This window comes from Eubalaena glacialis, chromosome 4 (genome assembly GCF_028564815.1).
Source record: "Eubalaena glacialis isolate mEubGla1 chromosome 4, mEubGla1.1.hap2.+ XY, whole genome shotgun sequence".
Taxonomy (NCBI): Eukaryota; Metazoa; Chordata; class Mammalia; order Artiodactyla; family Balaenidae; genus Eubalaena; species Eubalaena glacialis.
In genome coordinates this window covers 32,307,777-32,327,916 of record NC_083719.1, presented here as the reverse complement: position 1 = coordinate 32,327,916, position 20,140 = coordinate 32,307,777, and the positions used below count along the sequence as shown (strand labels likewise).

At 34.5% G+C, this 20,140-nt stretch overlaps 1 protein-coding gene across 2 annotated transcripts in view; it reads left to right on the top strand.

Moving 5' to 3' along the window:
- Positions 1-14,792, top strand: part of RICTOR (RPTOR independent companion of MTOR complex 2) — a 115,517-nt gene extending 100,725 nt beyond the window's left edge. For both annotated transcript variants that reach the window (XM_061187731.1, XM_061187730.1), the window contains 7 exons: positions 2,274-2,451; positions 3,225-3,309; positions 4,102-4,335; positions 11,629-11,784; positions 12,122-12,245; positions 13,518-13,656; positions 13,780-14,792. In XM_061187731.1, coding sequence (XP_061043714.1) covers positions 2,274-2,451; positions 3,225-3,309; positions 4,102-4,335; positions 11,629-11,784; positions 12,122-12,245; positions 13,518-13,656; positions 13,780-13,854 — 991 coding nt within the window. In that variant the 3' untranslated portion in view covers positions 13,855-14,792. The remainder of the gene's footprint in view (positions 1-2,273; positions 2,452-3,224; positions 3,310-4,101; positions 4,336-11,628; positions 11,785-12,121; positions 12,246-13,517; positions 13,657-13,779) is intronic.
- Positions 14,793-20,140: the final 5,348 nt, after the last annotated feature.

Sequence of the window (20,140 nt, the reverse complement as noted above, 5' to 3'; positions counted from 1 at the left end):
CTGTTAGATCAAGAGAAGGATATTTGGAAATTTTACTCCTGGAATAAGATGCCAAGTTATCAGCACTATAAAGGATTAATAGATGTTTTTAATTTCTTGGGAGGGGAAAAAATAAAAAGAAAAAGCAGTCAAGAGAAACAGAAACAGTTGTACAAAGGCATGAAGGCTTAACAGAAATCTCATGTTCGTCAAATCTGTCACTTATTCTTCAAACTGTGTTTAGTACTTAACTGTGTACTGGGTTCCATGGAGGAAAAAATTGTGTAGACATTAGTCTTCCTGTTCCCACTTGTTTCCTTTGGTTAGTTCAGAGAAAATGAAAATGATGGACGATAACTACACATTTACTGTAAAATAATAGTTTGGAATCTTAGGCTGAGAAGATTTTTTTTTTTTCTTATAAAATCAGAAGAGTAGTCATACTGATACCTATGGTATAATGGTTAGCATGAATCCAGCAGTCTTAAAAACCATATCTTACTGAGATATTTCCTTGGGGCATAGCAGAAAAAACACTGAAGTAGGAATCCTTAATCTTGAGTTCTAATCCTGACACTGAATGAATGAACTTGGAAAAAGTTCCATAAATTATGCTGTAATGTCTCATCTGCTTGGAATTCAAAAGTTTTGCAAGCCTCATCAATCCAGAACAAACCCAGGCAAACCTCTCAATTGTTTACCGTGGTAAATCTGTATCGTAAAGTTCATGAATTTTGAAATATGTAGGCCTCAATTGCCTAATCTAGTGGAGATTGGACTAGATCAGTGGTTTTAAGCTTTTTTAAAATGTCGCTTTTTAAGTAGAGAAACCTTTCTTCACAAAAACATTGCTATGGAAACCCAATACGTAGAATATGTAAAAACAGAGCTATTCTGGTTGAAATAGGTATTGTGGAGGTGAGTATTCCAATAATTTCTTCCCTTTCACTCCAGTAGTCTTTGAAGAGTTCTGTGGAATCACAGAGGTATAACAGAGTACAATTTAAAAACTACTGACCTATTTTATAAAATTTGTAAATTTCAATTATGAGTGGTTTTTAGGTGGAAATTAGTAGAAATTAGTGGTTTTTGCTATGATAATTTTAATAGCTACTATTTATAAAACATTATTTTGTGTTCTTTTCAAAATCTTCGTTTTAATATCAGGGTATGTTATTACATTTTAAATGACTTGAGTTTTCAAATAGCAGTATACATACAGTGTGGAACCTTGTGTACTGCCTTGTATATACCAAGCAGGCGTATGATAAATATTTTAGCATGTCTGTTGCATGAATAAAAATCTGTATAAGAAAGGTGTATTTTACGGAAATGTCATTATTCCATGTTATGGAATCACTGGTAAGGAATGCATTGAGGAAATATCAGTGCTTCGTATAAAGCTGTCTCTTGTAATATTTATATATGATACCATTTTTACTGTTTTTTTTAAGATGTGTACTTGCTTTATTTTATTTTTTGGCTGTGTTGGGTCTTTGTTGCTGCGCACGGGCTTTTCTCTAGTTGTGGCGAGCGGGGGCTACCCTTTGTTGCAGTGCACAGGCTTCTCATTGCGGTGGCTTCTTTTGTTGCAGAGCACAGGCTCTAGGGTGCACGGGCTTCAGTAGTTGTGGCACGCAGGCTGTAGAGCTCAGGCTCAGTAGTTGTGGCGCACGGGCTTAGTTGCTCTGTGGCATTCCCCGACCAGGGATCAAACCCGTGTCCCCTGCATTGGCAGGTGGATGCTTAACCACTGCATCACCAGGGGAGTCCCATTTTTACTGTTTTGTGTCTGTCTTCTGTGTTACAAAATCTTATGTTGATAAAGTAATTACCACACAAAGAATAAGTGATTATCCTTATTTTAATAAAAATAATATTAAATAGAATTAGTAGACGTGCCCTTACTTGTATGATAGCAAATCTAGCAGTCTCAAATGATTGTGAAGTTAGTCCTTGGATAATACCTCTGTTTTCTGAGGTCAGTTTTTTATCTTTACTTATTTTTTACTGCTAGATGTTGAAAGTTATCTTAATTGCTCACCTTTTCACTTTTACCTGGGAGACCGTAACAGTTGTTTTTGGTCAACAGTCAACATTACTGATGACCTTTTATATATCAATTTATAAAAGAGAAATATTCTCAAGTATTCATATGTTCTCAATAAATAAGATGGCACTGTTTAGTACTTGACTAGCTTCCTTTTATGAAGGTATGAAAATAAACTATAATTCTTTATATGATTGCTATAACAAATCAAGAAACTAATATAGTTTTTTTAATGGTATTATAGGTTCATGAAAGCTTTAAGTTATGCTTCGCTAGATAAAGAAGATTTATTAAGTCCTATTAACCAAAATACCCTGCAGCGATCCTCCTCAGTGAGGTCCATGGTGTCCAGTGCAACATACGGTAGCTCAGATGACTATATTGGTCTTGCTCTTCCAGTAGACATCAATGATATATTCCAGGTATCATAAATTCTATTGTTTTCTTATGAGTTGGTTTACGATTTTTTTCGTATTCTATAACTGCTTACTAGAAATTATAATTTAGAGCAAATACTAATTTGGGGGAAGGTGGTATTTTTAGGCAGTGTTATTTAAAGAAATTTTACCATGAGAATTATTTCACCTTTCTCAACTATTCTATACTCTTTTATTTAGCATCTCTAAGTCCCCAGCACATTATCCTTCTCCTCACATTAAATCATCATCTTGTTTGATTTCTTTATCAGTATATTCTCTATAGAAATTTTAATGCCTAATCTTGCTCTTTAGTCACACTTGACTTATTCCTTATTGTTTTTTTAATTGAGATATAACTGACATATAACATTGTGTAAGTTTGAAATGTACAACGTATCCCTTGTTTTATTTAATCCTTGATCCTATTTATCCCAAACATGGCAGCCACATGTTGTGCTAATCCCACGAAATACTCACAAATTTCTAGGAGGTAGATAGTACTAAAGAATACATATTTGTTTAGAAGTCTAAAAACATTTTAGATAAATTCTAAAATAATTATTTTAATATCCATTTAAGTCACCAAGAATAGATAAGGACCTTAAGGGTTTTATGCTATTTTGTCAAATTTTGGTGATTTAACCTTCTTCAGTATCTTTTCATTATAGGTTCATGTGCTATAGTAATTCTGTTTAAATTACATTTCATTTAATTTTGCTAAGATACATAAAGTGAATTTTTATAACAGGACTTACCATGACTTATATCTATTTTAGGTAAAGGATATTCCCTATTTTCAGGCAAAAAACATACCTCCACATGATGATCGAGGTGCAAGAGTGTTTGCCCATGATGCAGGAGGTAATGCATGGTTTTTGTTCTCCTCTGTATATTAAAAAGAAAATTCTTTTCAGTAGGATGACACTAAAAATTCAGGTATACTTACTTTTGGGTCAACTTAAAAAATTATAGCAAAATAATTGTTTGAGTCAATTTAAAATTAAACTAAGTATTTTTTTGCGAGAGACTTAAAGTGTTTTTTCCAACTAAGTACCAAGCCTCTCAAGAAGACAAAAACCAGATCAGTTGCTTCTGTTTTAAACAAACAATACGTGAAAAAATTTTAACACTTACACTCATAGGTCTAAGCAACAGCTGTTTGGGGAAAGGAGAGAGAGAAAAATGTACTTATACATTATATGATCTCTCTTTGCTATGAGCTGTGGTATTTTAATTAATATATGCGTATCAGCCACAAATTTAAAGCTTTAAAATCTTGATGATTTTTTCTTAACAAGGACCTCTTTAGACTCGGAATTATTACTTTTCTTTATGCAAATATTAAGAATTGATTACACAAATATTAAGAATTGAAATGATACCTAATTGTGTAATCTTAATTTTTTATTTTGTATTTAAAACCCCATATTAAAGTAATATAAGTATATCTGCTGATGTTAATTATTTTCGTAATTTAAAGCAGATTATCCTATTTTTCTCCCCAGTTAAGGTTAGATTTTGAATCATAAAAGGAGTTCTGGTTTTCTTCCCTAATTTCCCTTCTTTAAAATTTCACATAGTTTAAGGCACCTTGAAAGAGGTGTCATTGATACCATCTTCATCAGATTATGTTTTATATTTACTTACGCACAGGTCTTCCATCTGGAACTGGAGGTCTTGTAAAAAACTCTTTTCACTTGCTACGACAGCAGATGAGTCTTACAGAAATAATGAATTCAATCCATTCAGATGCTTCTCTGTTTTTAGAAAGCACAGAAGACACTGGACTACAGGAACATACAGATGATAACTGTCTTTATTGTGTCTGTATTGAAATTCTGGGTTTCCAGCCCAGTAACCAACTGAGTGCAATATGTAGTCATTCAGGTGAGTGATTATGTCCTTCAAGATGAATCCACCTGCCTTTGAATCTGCTCCAGTCACAGGTCATCTCCCAGCCCTATTGATCATCCCTCTTACTCCATTCTCATTACCTCAGCCTTAGTACAGTCACTCAGCATCTTCCTGTGGGAATGTTAGTAAATTTGTCTCCAGTTTTTTCCCCTTCCAATTCATCTTTCATACTACTGCCTTGGATTAGGCTGTTGACAGTTTTTTACTGCCTATTCAGGTCCAGCACACAAGACTCTTTGTGTGATCTGTCTAGTGGTTTTTTTACCATTCTATCTTATAATTGATACACCGCTACTGACTGACTAGATATTTTTTGAGCAGACTGTGCTCTTTTTCATGGCTCTAGGCATGAAGAGTGTGTTTTCCCTACTGTCCCCTCTTGCGCCTTCTCCTCCTCACACACATGCAAGCTCACACGCAGTCCATTTGGCAAGCCCACCTCATCCTCAGAGTCGGGACTGTTTTATCTTCAAAGCTTTCTCTGACCCTCTTAGTCGGATGTTGACACTTCTTCCTCTTTACTTTCATTGCTCTTTGTACATAGATCTCTTATGATAATTATTGCTTGGTTATTTTTTTCCCTTCTACTCAGTAAGTTCCTTCAGGGTATGGTCTGTCATGCCTTTTCATTTTTATTTTCTAATACCCAGCTGCATACTGCTTTATATACTAGGCACTCAATATGTTTTTGGTGAGGGAGTGAATGAATCAGATCCAGATTCAGCTTTTTTATAAATGTGTGTTTAAACTATTACTATAGATAGCTTTTCTTGGTGAATATCACTTAGCCACCCTCAAAAAAACCTAGTGATAACCAAAGTTCTCTGGGTCATTCATCCACATTTCTCCATGGCATTCTGATCCAGAACTTCCCAACTGATGGGTTGCAGCACACTGTTGTACCACATCCACAAATAGGATATGGATGTGCTGAGAGATTAATCCCCTCCGTGGTTCCATGCCCCAATCGGGCCTGGGTTTGACAAACCCTTGGACTAGGCACTTACCACTGTGAACAGTCCTGTCCAGGGACCCAGAGTGCTACAATTATTTTCATTTTCTGTGAGCGAAAGGTTTGGGCATTATTGTCCTGATGTACACAGTAAAGAAGATGCTATTTTAAATCATTTGTCTATACATTGTTTATAATATTTTAGTTCTTCTAAGTTCTGTTTCTTCATTTACTCATTCAACAAATACTTATGAAGCACTTACTGTGGAGTTTTGCTATGTAAGTGTTTTCTCTTTATTTATCAAACAAGAAATAGGGAAGCCAGCCCCCTAATTACCCAGTCACAAGACAGTCCCAGCTAGTTCTAATCCATTTGTGATTACTGAGCTAGTAATCAAGTGGAGTCACATCAAGTGTGGGACTTGTGGAAGACTTGCTGCAGTCAGCAAGGCACAGGCACCTTGGCACAGGATCAGAACCCCTCCACCTGTTGTTCTAGTGATACGAAGTGGGGAGGAGAATAACTCTTAATTGGGAAGTGATTACAGTTTACTATTGATACCCCTCTCGGAGGTATGAAGGGAGGCAGGCTAATTGTTAAAAAGTCACTGAACCTCTACGGATTTATGCATTCAACTTAATATTTATTACGCCACTACTGTGGATCAGGCATTAAACTAGATGCTAGGAAAACAATTGAGAGAGAGAAAAATAGAAAGATATTATTCTTACACTCTTTGAGCTCTAGTCCAATGGAGAAGGAAATGGATTGACTGACCACTCGATCAATCAGTACACAAATATTAATATAATACTACATTTGTAACAAGCGCCATCAAGGATAGGTACATGGTATTAACAAAGGAATATAACCAAGCAGGCAGATCAAAGAAGAGACTTCCGAAGAATTGCTGTTCAGCTGTGGTTGAAAGAATGAATAGAACCTAACTAAGTGAAGACTGGAGTATAGAGAATTTTGAGAGAGAGGAAGCAGCATGAGCAAAGGTCTTCTCTGATGGGAGCAAGCATGGGAAGTAGAAAGGACTAAAAAGACACCTGTGGGAATGGAGCTCAGAAAGCAAAGGGAGAGGAAATACAGGATCAGCCTAGAAAAACGGTTGGGACCAGGTCCTGCAGAGCTCTTCCTACCCAAAGTGTGGTCAGCGGACCAGCAGCATCAGCATCACCTGAGCACTTATGAGAAATGCAGACTCTGCCCCCCACACACACAATCAGAGTCAGCATTTTAACAAGATGCCCAGGTTATTCAGGTGCACATTAATGTTTGAGAAGCACTGGTATCAGCCATATTAAGTATTTTGTGTATCAGAAAGGAGACGTCTTTATTATCCATGGCAGATAATTAAAAGATAGTTCCTCTACTATTTTTTTAAATTGAAGTATAGATAATTTACAATATTTGTGTTACTTTCAAGTGCACAGCAAAGTGATTCAGTTGTGTGTGTGTGTGTGTGTGTGTGTGTATATTCTCTTCCAGATTCTTTTCCATCGTAGGTTATTACAAGATACTGAATATAGTTCCCTGTGCTATACAGCAGGCCCTTGTTGTTTACCTATTTTATATATAATAGTGTGTATATATTAATCCCAAACTCCTAATTTATCCCCCCCCCATCCCCTTTGGTAACCATTGTTTGTTTTCTGTGTTTGTGAGTCTATTTCTGTTTTGTAAATAAGTTCATTTGTATCATTTTTAGATTCCGCATATAAGTGATAGCATATATTTGTCTTTCTCTTTCTGACTTAATATGATAATCTCTCGGTCCATCCATGTTGCTGCAAATGGCATTATTTCATTCTTTTTCATGGCTGAGTAATATTCCATCTTCTTTATCCATTCATCTGTTGATGGACATTTAGGTTGCTTCCATGTCTTGGCTATTGTAAATAGTGCTGCCATGAACATTGGGGTGCATGTATCTTTTCCAATTAGAGTTTTCTCCAGATATATGCCCAGGAGTAGGATTGAAGGATCACATGGTGACTCTGTTTTTAGTTTTTTAAGGAACCTCCATACCGTTCTCCGTAGTGGCTGCACCAATTTACATTCTCACCAACAATGTAGGAGCATTCCTATTTCTTCACACCGTCTCCAGCATTTACTGTTTGTAGACTTTTTAATGATGGCCATTCTGACTGGTGTGAGGTGATACCTTGTAGTTTTGATTTGCATTTCTCTAATAATTAGTGATATTGAGCATCTTTTCATGTGCCTGTTGGCCTTTTCATGGCCATCTATATGTCTTCTTTGGAGAAATGTTTATTTAGGTCTTCTGCCCATTTTTTGATTGGGTTGTTTGGGTTTTTTTTTTTGATACTGAGCTGTATGAGCTGTTTGTGTATTTTGGAAATTAATCCCCTGTCAGTAGCATTGTTTGCAAATATTTTCTCCCAGTCCATAAGTTGTCATTTTGTTTATGGGGTGTTTTTTTTGTTTTGTTTTTTGGGTTTTTGTTTGTTTTGTTTTTTGCTGTGCAGAAGCTTTTAAGTTTAATTAGGTTTATTTTTGTTTTTATTTCGGTTACTCTAGGAGACAGATCCAAAAAAATACAACTGCAATTTATGTCAAAGAGTGTTCTGCCTCTGTTTTCTTCTAGGAGTTTAGGTCTTTAATCCATTTTGTGTTTATTTTTGTATATGGTGCCAGGGAATGTTCTAATTTCATTCTTTTACATGTAGCTGTCCAGTTTTTCCAGCACCACTTATTGAAGAGACTTTCTTTTCCCCTGTGTATATTCTTGCCTCCTTTCTCGTAGATTAATTGACCATAAGTGCATGGGTTTATTTCTGGGCTCTCTATTCTGTTCCCTTTATCTATATGTTATATATCTGTTTTTGTGCCAGTACCATATTGTTTTGATTACTGTAGCTTTGTAGTTATAGTCTGAAGTTGTCCCTCTACTATGTAATGATCATTTTAAAGGGATGTCAGGACTTGAACACAAGACTTTTCATTCTTTGAAACTTTCAGTCTGGTGGTAGTATTGGTAGCGGTAGTTGTTCAAAAAATGTTAAAGCTCAGTGGAAAGGCTATTAGGATATTTCCTAACATTCTGTGTCTACCACCTTCACAGATGCTTGTGCATTGTATTGTTTAGTGTGCAAGGCAACATGTTGGCCTTTCAACATTTAGTATTATATGTTTCTTTTGGGTCCACTTTTATGTATACCACCACATTTGCCCTAGTGTAGCTAACCAACTGAGTGGGAAACCTTCTAAGTGTTTTACACCAGTCCATCTGTGAAAGAGAGAGCACTGGAAAAAAAATCAGCCAACTATAAAAGATAATGGCAAGAGATCAGTTTGAATGTCTAGGTTATTAAACTGACAAATTTGTGAGGAGTGGGTAGAAACTACATGGGGTAGGGGAGGGCCCTAAAGAGACAGTGGTGGTTTTCAGAATTATTTTAGCTGCAAAACCCATGTTTCAATCAAAATCTATACAAAAGCTCAGTGGTATGCAGATGAGGGTGTAAGGGGAACAGTGGGGTGGCACCCCATCTACTGGCCTTGCCCAAGTATAAAATTGGGGGTAGAGGAGGCTAGGAAATGCCAGGGCTTCAAGAAACACTGAACACCCCTGGTGTAAACATAGCAGAGTGTGAGTTTTGGTATCGAGGAGACTTAGGCTCAAAGCCAAACTTTTCCATCTTATTAGTTATCTGATCTTGGGCAATCTACTTAGTTTCACTCAGCTTTACTTTTAATTTTTTCTTAAATCTCTAAATAGGAATAATGATACCTGCCTTATGGTGTCGTTTTGGTACTTACTAACATGTAAGATTAACATTCAGTAGGCTCTCCATTAATGGTAACTCACACTAAGTTGTTTATGTTAGAAATAATATTCTCTCATAAATTCTGATAGTTCAGTTAGAATGATCTTACTGTGCTCCTAGGGAAAAATCTCCTTGTTCATTTCATTTTACATCCCTGCTGCCAAGGGGAATTGGTGATCAGGTGGGTATATCTGCCAGAGACAGAGCTCCTCACAGAAATTCTTAATGTTTTTCATAAAGAATTGTTTCAGCATTTCAGATAAGCTATTTGGCGACCTGACTACTTTCTGATAGGAAAAATTCAGCTTATGATTTTTCTGAATTAACCCATATGGACTTATGTAATTTTTTGCTTAGAGCTTTTTGTTCTTTCCCACATACAGTGGCTGGAGTCAGCCTTATGCCCAGATACAGGGAATAAAGAAGGTGTCCAGTTTCTTAGAGTCTGGTCTGTCCTATGCTTCATGTCTCCATTTTTAATTAAAAGATAAAGCTGAGCTAGAATATTGTTAATTAAAAAGAGAGGAAGCAGTAAAAGCAAACAACTACAGTGAAGAAGCTAAACATCAATCACATAGATAAAATGGTTCAGTTTATGGACATAGTGCTTCATCCAAATTAAAAATAATCTTGAAATAAAATGTGTTGAGTAAAAGTGTAAGTATCATTGCATTGAATACTTTTTCAGAGAAGATAGAAAATAAAGGTCCCTAAAAGTCAGTATCATCAATATAGTATGCACGGTTTTGCCTTCAGCAGAGTCCTAGACATTACCTTCCATGCATAAGAAGAAGGAGGCCAGCTAGCTGTTCCTTTCCCAGTTTCAAGAATTTTTGGTTCTCCTTATCCTGCCAATTTATAAATAGTGCCTATATTCTACCCACTTGTTCTCTGGAGTTTCCATTTAGCACATATAATTATTTCATTAAAAAATTTTATTCATATGGTTTATAGCGGGTTTCACACAAAAAAATACCCCATGTAGTAAAAGCCTTCTGTTATCACTATACTTAGGATGCTTTTTCACATCTTCCAATGGGAGAAACTAATTCTTTTGGCCTGGCTTAGTTAGAGGCATGATTTTTTTTTTTTTTTTTAAATGAGAATGAATGATATCTTTAGAAATAAGATGTGGTTGTAACAGGTTAGAAATGTTAGGAGTCATCACTGGTTGAAGGTGAGCCTGAAATGAATTAGTTTATAACTTTTCAGAAACATGTTGATTAAAAGAAGTATAATTTTCTTATTGTTCCTTGCACTGGGATATTTTGTCATTTTACTCCCTGGGAAGCTCCTCAACTGAGTCTAAAATAACATAGTCATCTCTTACCTGGTTATTCAGCATTGCTGGTTTTTAAGTACATCTTTAGTTCTCAGACCTTTTGGCAGTAGTTTTATATTTTAAATCAATGTATAATTTAAGTACCGTACATTACTTTTAAGTGCCTGACAGATGCATGATTTCCTTAATATTATTAAAGCTATGCTAAATTGATTTTCTGAGGAACCAGAGCATATTCCGCTTAGTACTATGTAAATATTAATCTTAGGAAGTGCTTAAAGATGAGATGAGGTGGTGATACCTATTCTGTTGAAAACAGCATAGGGAGAGGTAGTGTGTGTTTACATTGGTCTAGTTTCCTGGACTTTTTAAAAAGTTTTTTTAAAAGCTCTTTTTAATACTCTGACAATGTGTTGTAGTGGAAAGAGGACTGAACTAGCTATCAAGAGGTCTCACCTTCTGGCTGAGTGTGTCTCTTCTCTCTAAATCTCTTTTGTAGCTACTGAGGTTGCATGATTTTCTCGGTTGCCCAATGTTACTTCCTAAAAGGATAACCAAAGACTTTCTGATTTCCCTTTGCTCTAATCACTTAAAGTGCTCAGGAAATTTTTAAATAAAAAATATCGATGTCATTTTAACAGCACTAAGATGTTTGGTTGACCTTAAAATCCCATCTAGGAGTATACCTTAGCAATGCATGGGTAGTATAGTAAATTTAACTCTAAGGAAGGAACTGATAAGCCCAGGGAACTGTGATTCTAATATTGGTAATTATTAAATGGTGGGAACAGCAAGTGATAGAATAATAGATATAGTATAATCCCACTTACACACCAAAAGAGCAAGAAAGAGAAATTTAAAATAGCAAATATCTGAATTTTTATATATTTAAGAGAGGGGTATTTAGTTTGGGGGTGGGAGGTATGGGGCGGGTAGATAAGGTACCTTCATTTTTTATTCTGTATACATCTTTATTTGAATTCTTTAAATAAACACATATTTATGTATTTTTTTATAATTTAGGAGTATAAAATTTTATGTATAAATGTCTTTAGAATTTAACAAATTTTACTATCTGAGTGGTCTGAATTTACTTTGAAAATCTTCATCAGGGAAAATAATTATTGAAGACTGGAAAGAAATTACAAGGAATCATCTCTTCTATAGTATACAGTGCAAGCATAGGAACTAAGCCATTATGATCTGTCAATTGATTTAATTTTTTCTTCAGACCTTCAAGACATTCCATATTCTGATTGGTGTGAGCAGACTATCCATAATCCCTTAGAAGTAGTTCCGTCTAAATTTTCGGGCATTTCTGGATGCAGTGATGGAGTGTCTCAAGAAGGATCAGCCAGCAGCACCAAAAGCACAGAATTGCTACTAGGTAAGTTTTCAGATTTAAATCCAAGCCCTGTTAATATAACTATACTTAGTCTGTTGTTATTGTAGATAACATACTGTTAGTTAAAGTTGTCTCATAACTATGACAAGTCAGTTTTACTGAGGTATGTTTAGATAACTGTTGCACCTATATCAGCTGCTGATGCATACCCTCTTAGCTCTCTGCTTTCATTAGAAAGAATTTTGCTCCCAAAATGATTGGCAGGTCATGTGCAATTTATCTCAGTTTTATATCTTTGGTAGAGTTGAAAAAACAAATTCCATGAGTTATAATAATTTTCTATTGTGATATAGATAAAATATTTTAATCTTCCCTTCAGGTGTTAAAACAATTCCAGATGATACACCAATGTGCCGTATACTCCTTCGCAAAGAAGTTCTGAGATTAGTCATTAATTTGAGTAGTTCAGTTTCAACTAAATGTCATGAAACTGGGCTTTTAACGTAAGTAAGCTATGAGCATGAGTATTCTTTGTTCTACTTTTTATGGTGAAAAAGATATTTGAAATACTTCAAAAGTTAGACTAATTAGCTTACATCAGTGGTTCTCAACTGCATGGCATATCTGAGTGAGACTAGATTTTCTTTACGTACGTCAACCAAACTAACATACGGTTACAAATTGAATGCAGAAGCAGGTATGTGAATCCAGCTATCTTCTATTCAGCCAGACTTTAAAGAGATCTGTAAAAATGTAAAACAATACCAATCTTCTCACTTTTTTAGTTTTGGAAAGTATAGTTTTTTTTCATTAAAGTATATGTATTTATGTTAACATGTAATAATTTTATTTTTTAAATGAATTAATAAATATTTTGAAATTTTCTCAATTTTACTTTCTTATATGGTAATTATTGATGGCTATCACCCAGAAAAAATAAGGTTTGGGGGGTTCTCAGTAATTTTTAAGAAAGTAGGGGTATCCTGAGACCATAAAGCTTAAGAAAAGCTGGCATACATAAAAATAAGTGATATTTTCTTGGTTTAATTTTTCCCTATTTTTACTCCTTTCTTTTAATAAAAGTTGCAGAATTTTTATTGCTTTTCTAAATCACAGCAACATGATAAAAGAAAATTCAGGCAATCTTCAACATCTTTGATTTGCACTATTTAAAGCAGTGGCCCTCAAAAAAAAAAAAAAAATGCACCTCAGGGTCTCCTGTGGGGCTTTACAAAATATAGTAACACAGATGCCAGGGTCCCACTGCAGACCTCCTGGCCTTCTGGCTCTAAGTATAGTGTGTCCTTAATCTGTGTATTACCCCACACCACCACTGACTCTGAGATGCTGTGCCAGCTAAAAGCCACTGTTAAAGGTTGAAAGATATAGAGAGAGAGCCCAGTCAAGGATATTAATAATTTCAGTCTAACTTTAAAAACTTACTTCTATTTTAAAACTTAGTTTTGAAAATACTTGAGTTATCCTAGGCCGATAAATAAATTTTGTAATTTCTCATGCCAGTGAAAAGGAATATTTCTAACTTTCCAAGAAGTATTTGTGTTTTTATCATTTTAAGAGATAATCCCAAACTTAAAATAGCTAATGTAAGTGTGAGGTAGGAATATTTACTATTTTATATTCTTATGCCATCACCCAGATATGCCACTTAATCAATATCTGGAGGAAAAAGATATTTAAAAAGTGATATTTTGAAAGAATATAGCAAAGTCATTATTATAATTTTTATCACATCCTAGTCTTTTCTTTCATTTTAGAATTAAGGAGAAGTATCCTCAAACATTTGATGACATATGCCTTTACTCTGAGGTTTCCCATTTGCTGTCACACTGCACATTTAGACTTCCATGTCGGAGGTTCATACAAGAATTATTTCAGGATGTACAGTTTTTACAAGTAAGTAGGATTTGTACTTTTGAACTTTATCTTTCAAAAATAATTCTCTTTGAATTAAGTTAAAAGAGATTATATCTGTTGATACACTAGAAAGTCATTAATAATTTACCACTTCTTTTCTAGATGCATGAAGAAGCAGAGGCTGTCTTGGCAACACCACCAAAGCAACCGATAGTTGATACATCTGTTGAATCCTGACCTCATATTTATGATGTATATAGATGTATACTATATATATTCATATTTGTGGACTTCTAAAAGCCTCAGAAAATGCCGATTGGGCAGCAAAGATAGGAGTATCTTCTATACGCTGTTCCAGCAATTATTGGTACATGAGCAGTTGGAACTGCGGACTTCCCTAACCGAAACAACTTCCTCTCTCCCCCGTTGAGCCCTTTTGGGGGTTCACTGTTCATTACCACAGTTTTAAGAGTTTTAGTTACCATAGTATGCAAGAGCCAAGCACTGAATACCTACGTAGGTTTTCTATTTTTTCATTTTAAGAGCATAATAACAGTGGAACAATAATAAGATATGCAGAAGCACCCTTCACACCCCTATTTCTGAATTCTTTTTTTAGGGTAAATATAAAGATGCCTTGTTTGTTAACTAATTTGTGGAAACTAGGAATCAGTGTCTCTGAGGCTGCATCCTATTAGCACAATGGGGTGTGCTGTAACTGCTGGTATTAGAGGGGGATCTTTGGCCCTTCCACTTTTTTCTTCATGTTTATAACACTACTTCAGAGGTTTGTAACCTCACAGCGAAAGAAGAGCCTCAACAACCAGGACTTATAAATTATTTTTATGTTACTAGACTTACATAAAGTTTCTTATTTGTTTTCCATCTCTTCAGTTTTGTTGCAATGTGTTATCATAGGCTATTTGAACTAATTAAGGTTTTTCACTACAGTTCCTGATTAAAATCAGAAAATTATTTTATAATTCAAAGTATTTTCCATTCATAGAATGCATATATTTTCAGTGGACTTCCATTTTCATCAGCTTCCCATATCACCATTTTAAACCGTAACTTGAACAAGCACTATTAATTTAGACCTAAAGCAAAAGAAAGCATTAAATAAAATCTTGCATCTCTTGAGGAAAAGATAAGTTTGCCTACAATTTATACATTCCATGGGAAAAGAAAAGCCATAGTTCCTTTTAAAAAATCATTAATGAAACTTACTATTACGATTAAAAATTGTAGTGAAAAGCCTTAAGTACCAAATTTTAAAGCAGCAGTAATTTAATTTTTATATCAGTGTTCTTGTTTTGCACAAACTAAATGCAGTGATAGGTGAGTTTATGAGTACAGTAATTGCCTTTATCACATTTGCAAAGTTAAGTTGATGAGGGCAAGGTTTTGTTTATTTGTGTGTTTAATTTGTGTATGTCTAAAAATATTTGGAAATCTTTACAGGAATTAAACATATATGCAAATTTGTATATAAAAAAGCATGGCCATCCTCATTAGAATGCTTGTAAATGAAAGGATTATCTTTTTTGAGGTCTATATATAAATAGAAAAAAAAATCCAGCTGGACTGATTAGGACCCTTTTTAAATTCATTTGTTTAGACCATTTTTACAGTTATGCATCAGCTCTGACACAGTCATAGTACATGGATTAATATCTTCCCATATTACAGGTCCTTTTTATAATGGGGTTGTTCTTTGAGATCTCTGTAAAGAACCCTGTGAACTAGAAAACGTAACTCACAGAGATTTTTTTTTTTTTTTTAATTTACTGGCACTGAAAGTTCCAATTGGGATGAAGCATTTCATCTCACTTCATAACACCTCTTTGACTGCACTTCAGTGAATTGTTCTTATGTGCACTGTGTAGCAACTTACATTATAACAAAGCAGATAAGGGCTGTAAGCTTCTGCTTATGTTAAAAAGTGGTTCTTCAGATTTTCTTTCATAAAATCCAATTGAAGATAAAAGAAATGCTTTTTTTTTTTTTAACTTTAATTTATCACTGAACCCAAGTGTTTATTTAAATGTCAACAGTACTTCTAAGAACATTGCCTGTCACCTTGGTCTTTGGTCTTGGATGATTAAACTACCTTCCAGAGAACCAAATGTCAGAGATACTAGACCAAATAGTGATTAAAAACTCCAAAGGAGGTGATGTAGTAATCTTATTAATAATGGGATTAACATATTTTAGACATTCGTTTTAAACACTACCTCAGTTAATATAAAATCTGTGGTTTAATCCCTCAAAAGTTAACAGTAAATTCTTTTTTGTTACACACACACACACACACACACACACACACACACACACACACACCCATCCCTGGACCCCAACTCACTCATCCATCCTGAAATGAAGTCTTCGTTACTATTAGCCCGAACAGTTTTTTGGATTATTGCTTTGAAAGACGTGTGTATATATCATAATATTTGCCTATAGCACTTAGTTTGGGGAGACAGAGCTTTGTGGGTCTCAGTAATCTAAGAAAAAAAGATGTCTATACTTAAATGTATAGTGCTATTTGGTTTATCCATGTTTCACTGACAGGTCTAATATGTTTCCTTTAAGTACTTATTTGTATAAAAGTAGACTTCTATGATGAAAAATGCTCACATGCGGTGCCAAGTGATTTACCTAAGTGTTTAAGATATTAAGTTATAGCAGAAAAGGTTAGGAATGTTGTCAGTGGTAATAGAAATAATTGAGAAAAGCACCTATATGTAATAGATATTACCAGACTATAAAATACCAAAATAATGTCAATACTGTAGTTTTTCAAGATTTTAGAATTAATCTTAGTCCATATAAATTTGTACTACTGGTAATTAATTATTGAATAATTTGGAGGAATTTGGGCAGTTGTGCTGGTTGTAAACTGTGAATTTCTAATTGTAAAGTGAATTGTCATTTCTAATTGAAATTTTTTTCAAGAACAGATTTCAGCTTCACATACTAATAAGTAAATACTGATAAATAAGGAAATTAGAAATTAGTAGTTGTAATTAAATATGGTCTAAAATTTCTTATACTTTTACTTCCTATTTATGCTTAGATAGATTTGAGGGGGGAAAAAGTCTTTTCTCCCTAATAAAAAATTTTCTAATGAAGATTGGTAGCATAAGGGCATTCTGTAAGACGTTGACTTTGAAAGAGGCTCTTTGAAGGTATATACTTTTATTATGGTAGTTACTCTAACATCAGGTGTATAAGTCCTTTTGAAATGGGGTGGCTTTAATAGTTTTGAACTCTTTTATCCAGAGCTTGAGGTCATTAAAGCTGAGTTTTTCTGGGCATATTACAATGGCAGAGTGTTCAGCAGTGAGGTGGGAATGCTTATTTAGATTTGTCTCCTGCTATTGATACAAATTTTTTTTTCATTCCATTCAGAGGATGCCTTTTATTCCCACATTAAAGCACAAATCATTAAGCAATAAAAAGCAATCAAATTGTCATCCAAATTATAACTGCAGTTACTTTTGCATGGTAAGAGTGAGGTGCTAATTTTGTGTGAGAGGAGCTTTGTAAACTACCTTGGGAAAGGTCCTTTGGAAGTAAGGTTTTTCCCCTTTTGTCCTATGCTTCCAGTTTGGTCTCAAATTCACAATCCACTGAACATGGGAAAAAAGAAACAGAATTAATTGAGAGAGTTTTATGAGAAGAGCTGTTGGAATAAAACAACATTTCACATTTTCCAAAATGTAAGTTGGGAAAGGTCTCCCTTGTCTCCCCATTCAGGGAATACATTATTACCAGCTTCATTTCAAGAGTATCACTACAGTGAGAGTTTGATTATAAAAGCATACTGGTAAAATTAATAGCAATGCTTATCAGACAATATTGAAATCTGTGAGAGACTTTCTAGGAGCATTTGTTTTTTCTTTTAGTTTTAGGTTCCCAGGGCAGTTTTCATTCATAGTAGTGTTTTATGACTCACACAGAATGTGGATTTTCTCCCCTTTAGAGTATTTTTGTAATATAGGTGGATAGCTGTGCCACAGCATGCATAAATTGCACATTTTGTTTGACCTTCTTTATAAAATATTTAATTTGAAAAATATAATTTATGCCAAAAAAGTATATCTTGTAATTTTGCCACTCAATAGGTTGATTTAGCACAAAATGCAAAGTCTTGGGGCAAAGGAGGGGGGAGGTTAAAACTTTCATAGATAATAGTTGAAAAATGTTCCATTATTGGCCTGTCAGAAACCCTAAAGCTGCATTGTAAAACAAATGGTGTAAATTAGTTTTGAAAAGTGGTAAGGGATTGTGAAAAAAATCTCAGACTTAATGCTCCCTAACCACAAAATTTTCTTTTTTATTTAGTAATACGCTGCTACATATTTGGAGGTTCTGGTGTTTGTAGGTCACTGAACAGACATTGAAATCTGATTTATATTGTATAACTGTAACATAGAAAGAAAAAGTATTTATATATTTTCTGTAAGAATATTTCATTGAGTTGTGTATAATTTAAATAAGGTTTGTCCTCTAATGGTTTTGCTCACCTTGATTTTTTTTTGTGGTTTTCTTGTTTTTGTATAATGTGTACAGTTTTATGTCAAGGGCATTAAAAGCCTCCTGAAGCATAATCTTATCAAAGGGATACATTCTTAATAAAATGTACTTAAAAATTCTTAAACTTGTGTCATTCTATTTGAAATTTTAAAACCATCAGTGTTGATTTATGTACCACTGAGGCTGGTAAAAGTGACTTTTAGGTACCATAGATAAGAATCTGGTTCAGTAACACATAGCGGCCTGTTCCAAATGTTTTAAAATAGCTATTTATACTTTCTAAACACTTCATAATCTAATCAAATATCTTTACAGTTTTTATTTTTTAACCGCAGTTTATTGTAAAGGGTTTGAAAAAGTGGATTGATCTATAGAACAATTCTGATTTTTTTAGTGATTAATATACAAAATGAGCAATGATGGTATGATGGTAACTTTTCTGTATAAGCTATTTGATTTCTCACACAGAAACTGGCCTGGATCAGGTAAGCTAACCTACAGCCACCTAGTGGCAAAAGAAAATACCACAAGGGGAATTATCAAGCCTGGAGAATAAAATTCAGTGTCAAAGCTAGGGTCTGTTACAGTTGATTAAATGTGGTAAAATGTATTCAGAAATAGATTTGTTTTGGATAGTTTGGTTTTTAAGCACATGTGTATCATTTTCATATTGCCTTCTACTATTGTTTTTCAACAAAAACGTAGATGGCCCCCAAATAAACTAAAAAGCACACTTAATCATCATACAGCTCACCTTTGAAAACTGTGACGATATAGCTGAACTTCAGTTTGTTTCATTTTTTAAAACTCTTTGGTATATAAAGTACTCTCCTAGAGAAAGAAGAATATCCTATGATATCTGTTATGTGTGGAATCTAAAAAGAAATGATACAAATGAACTTATTTACAAAACAGAAACAGACTCACAGACTTAGAGAACTAACTTATGGTTACCAGGGGGGAAGGGTGTGGAAGGAGGGATAGTTAGGAAGTTTGGGATCGACATGTACACACTGCTATATTTAAAATAACCAACAGGGACATACTGTATAGCACAGGGAACTCTGTTCAGGGTCACCTGGCAGCCTGGATGGGAGGGAAGTTTGGGGGAGAATGGATACATGTATAGGTATGGCTGAGTCGCTTTGCTGTGCACCTGAAACTATCACAACGTTGTTAATTGGCTATCCTCCAATACAAAACAAAAAGTTTAAAAAAATTAAAAAAAAAATAAAGTACTGTCCTAGTCCATTCGGGCTGCTGTAACAAAATACCACAGACTGGGCAGTTTATAAACAACAAATTTATTTCTCACACTTTTGTTGGCTGAAAGTCTGAAATCAGTGTGAACATGTTTGGGTGAGGGCCCTGTTTCAGGTCCCAGACTTCTTGGGTCTTGTGTCCTCACATGGCAGAAGGGACTAGGAAACTGTAGTGTCTCTTATTAAGAGCATTAATCCCATTCATGAGAGCTCTAGCCTCCTGAACTAATCACCTCCCAAAGGCCCCATCTACTAATACCATCATCTTTGGGTGTTAGGATTTCAACATAGGAATTTGGGAGGGGGGGCATCATTCAAACCGTAACAACTAATTTTGTATTGATTTCAAAAAAACCAAAATGTACTAAAACTTATTTTCTTTAATGCGTAGAGGACAAAGACAACTACATTTGCTTAGTCCTTTAAATTGAATATATTTAGTCATTGTAAGTATTATTTTAACTGCTAATTTTGAAGGCTTTTAATCTTCTGTTGTATCTCTTCGAAGGTTTTAATTTTTTTTTTTTTGGCCACACCTTGTGGCATTCTGGATCCTAGTTCCCCGACCAGAGATTGAACCCGCGCCCCCTGCAGTAGAATTGCAGAGTCTTAACCACTGGACCACCAGGGAAGTACCTCTTCAAAGATTTTCAAAGTCCTACTTTATGCAAAATGTTTAGTATGTTTTGTAATTTTTTTGAGATGAAAGTCAGCTAATCTTT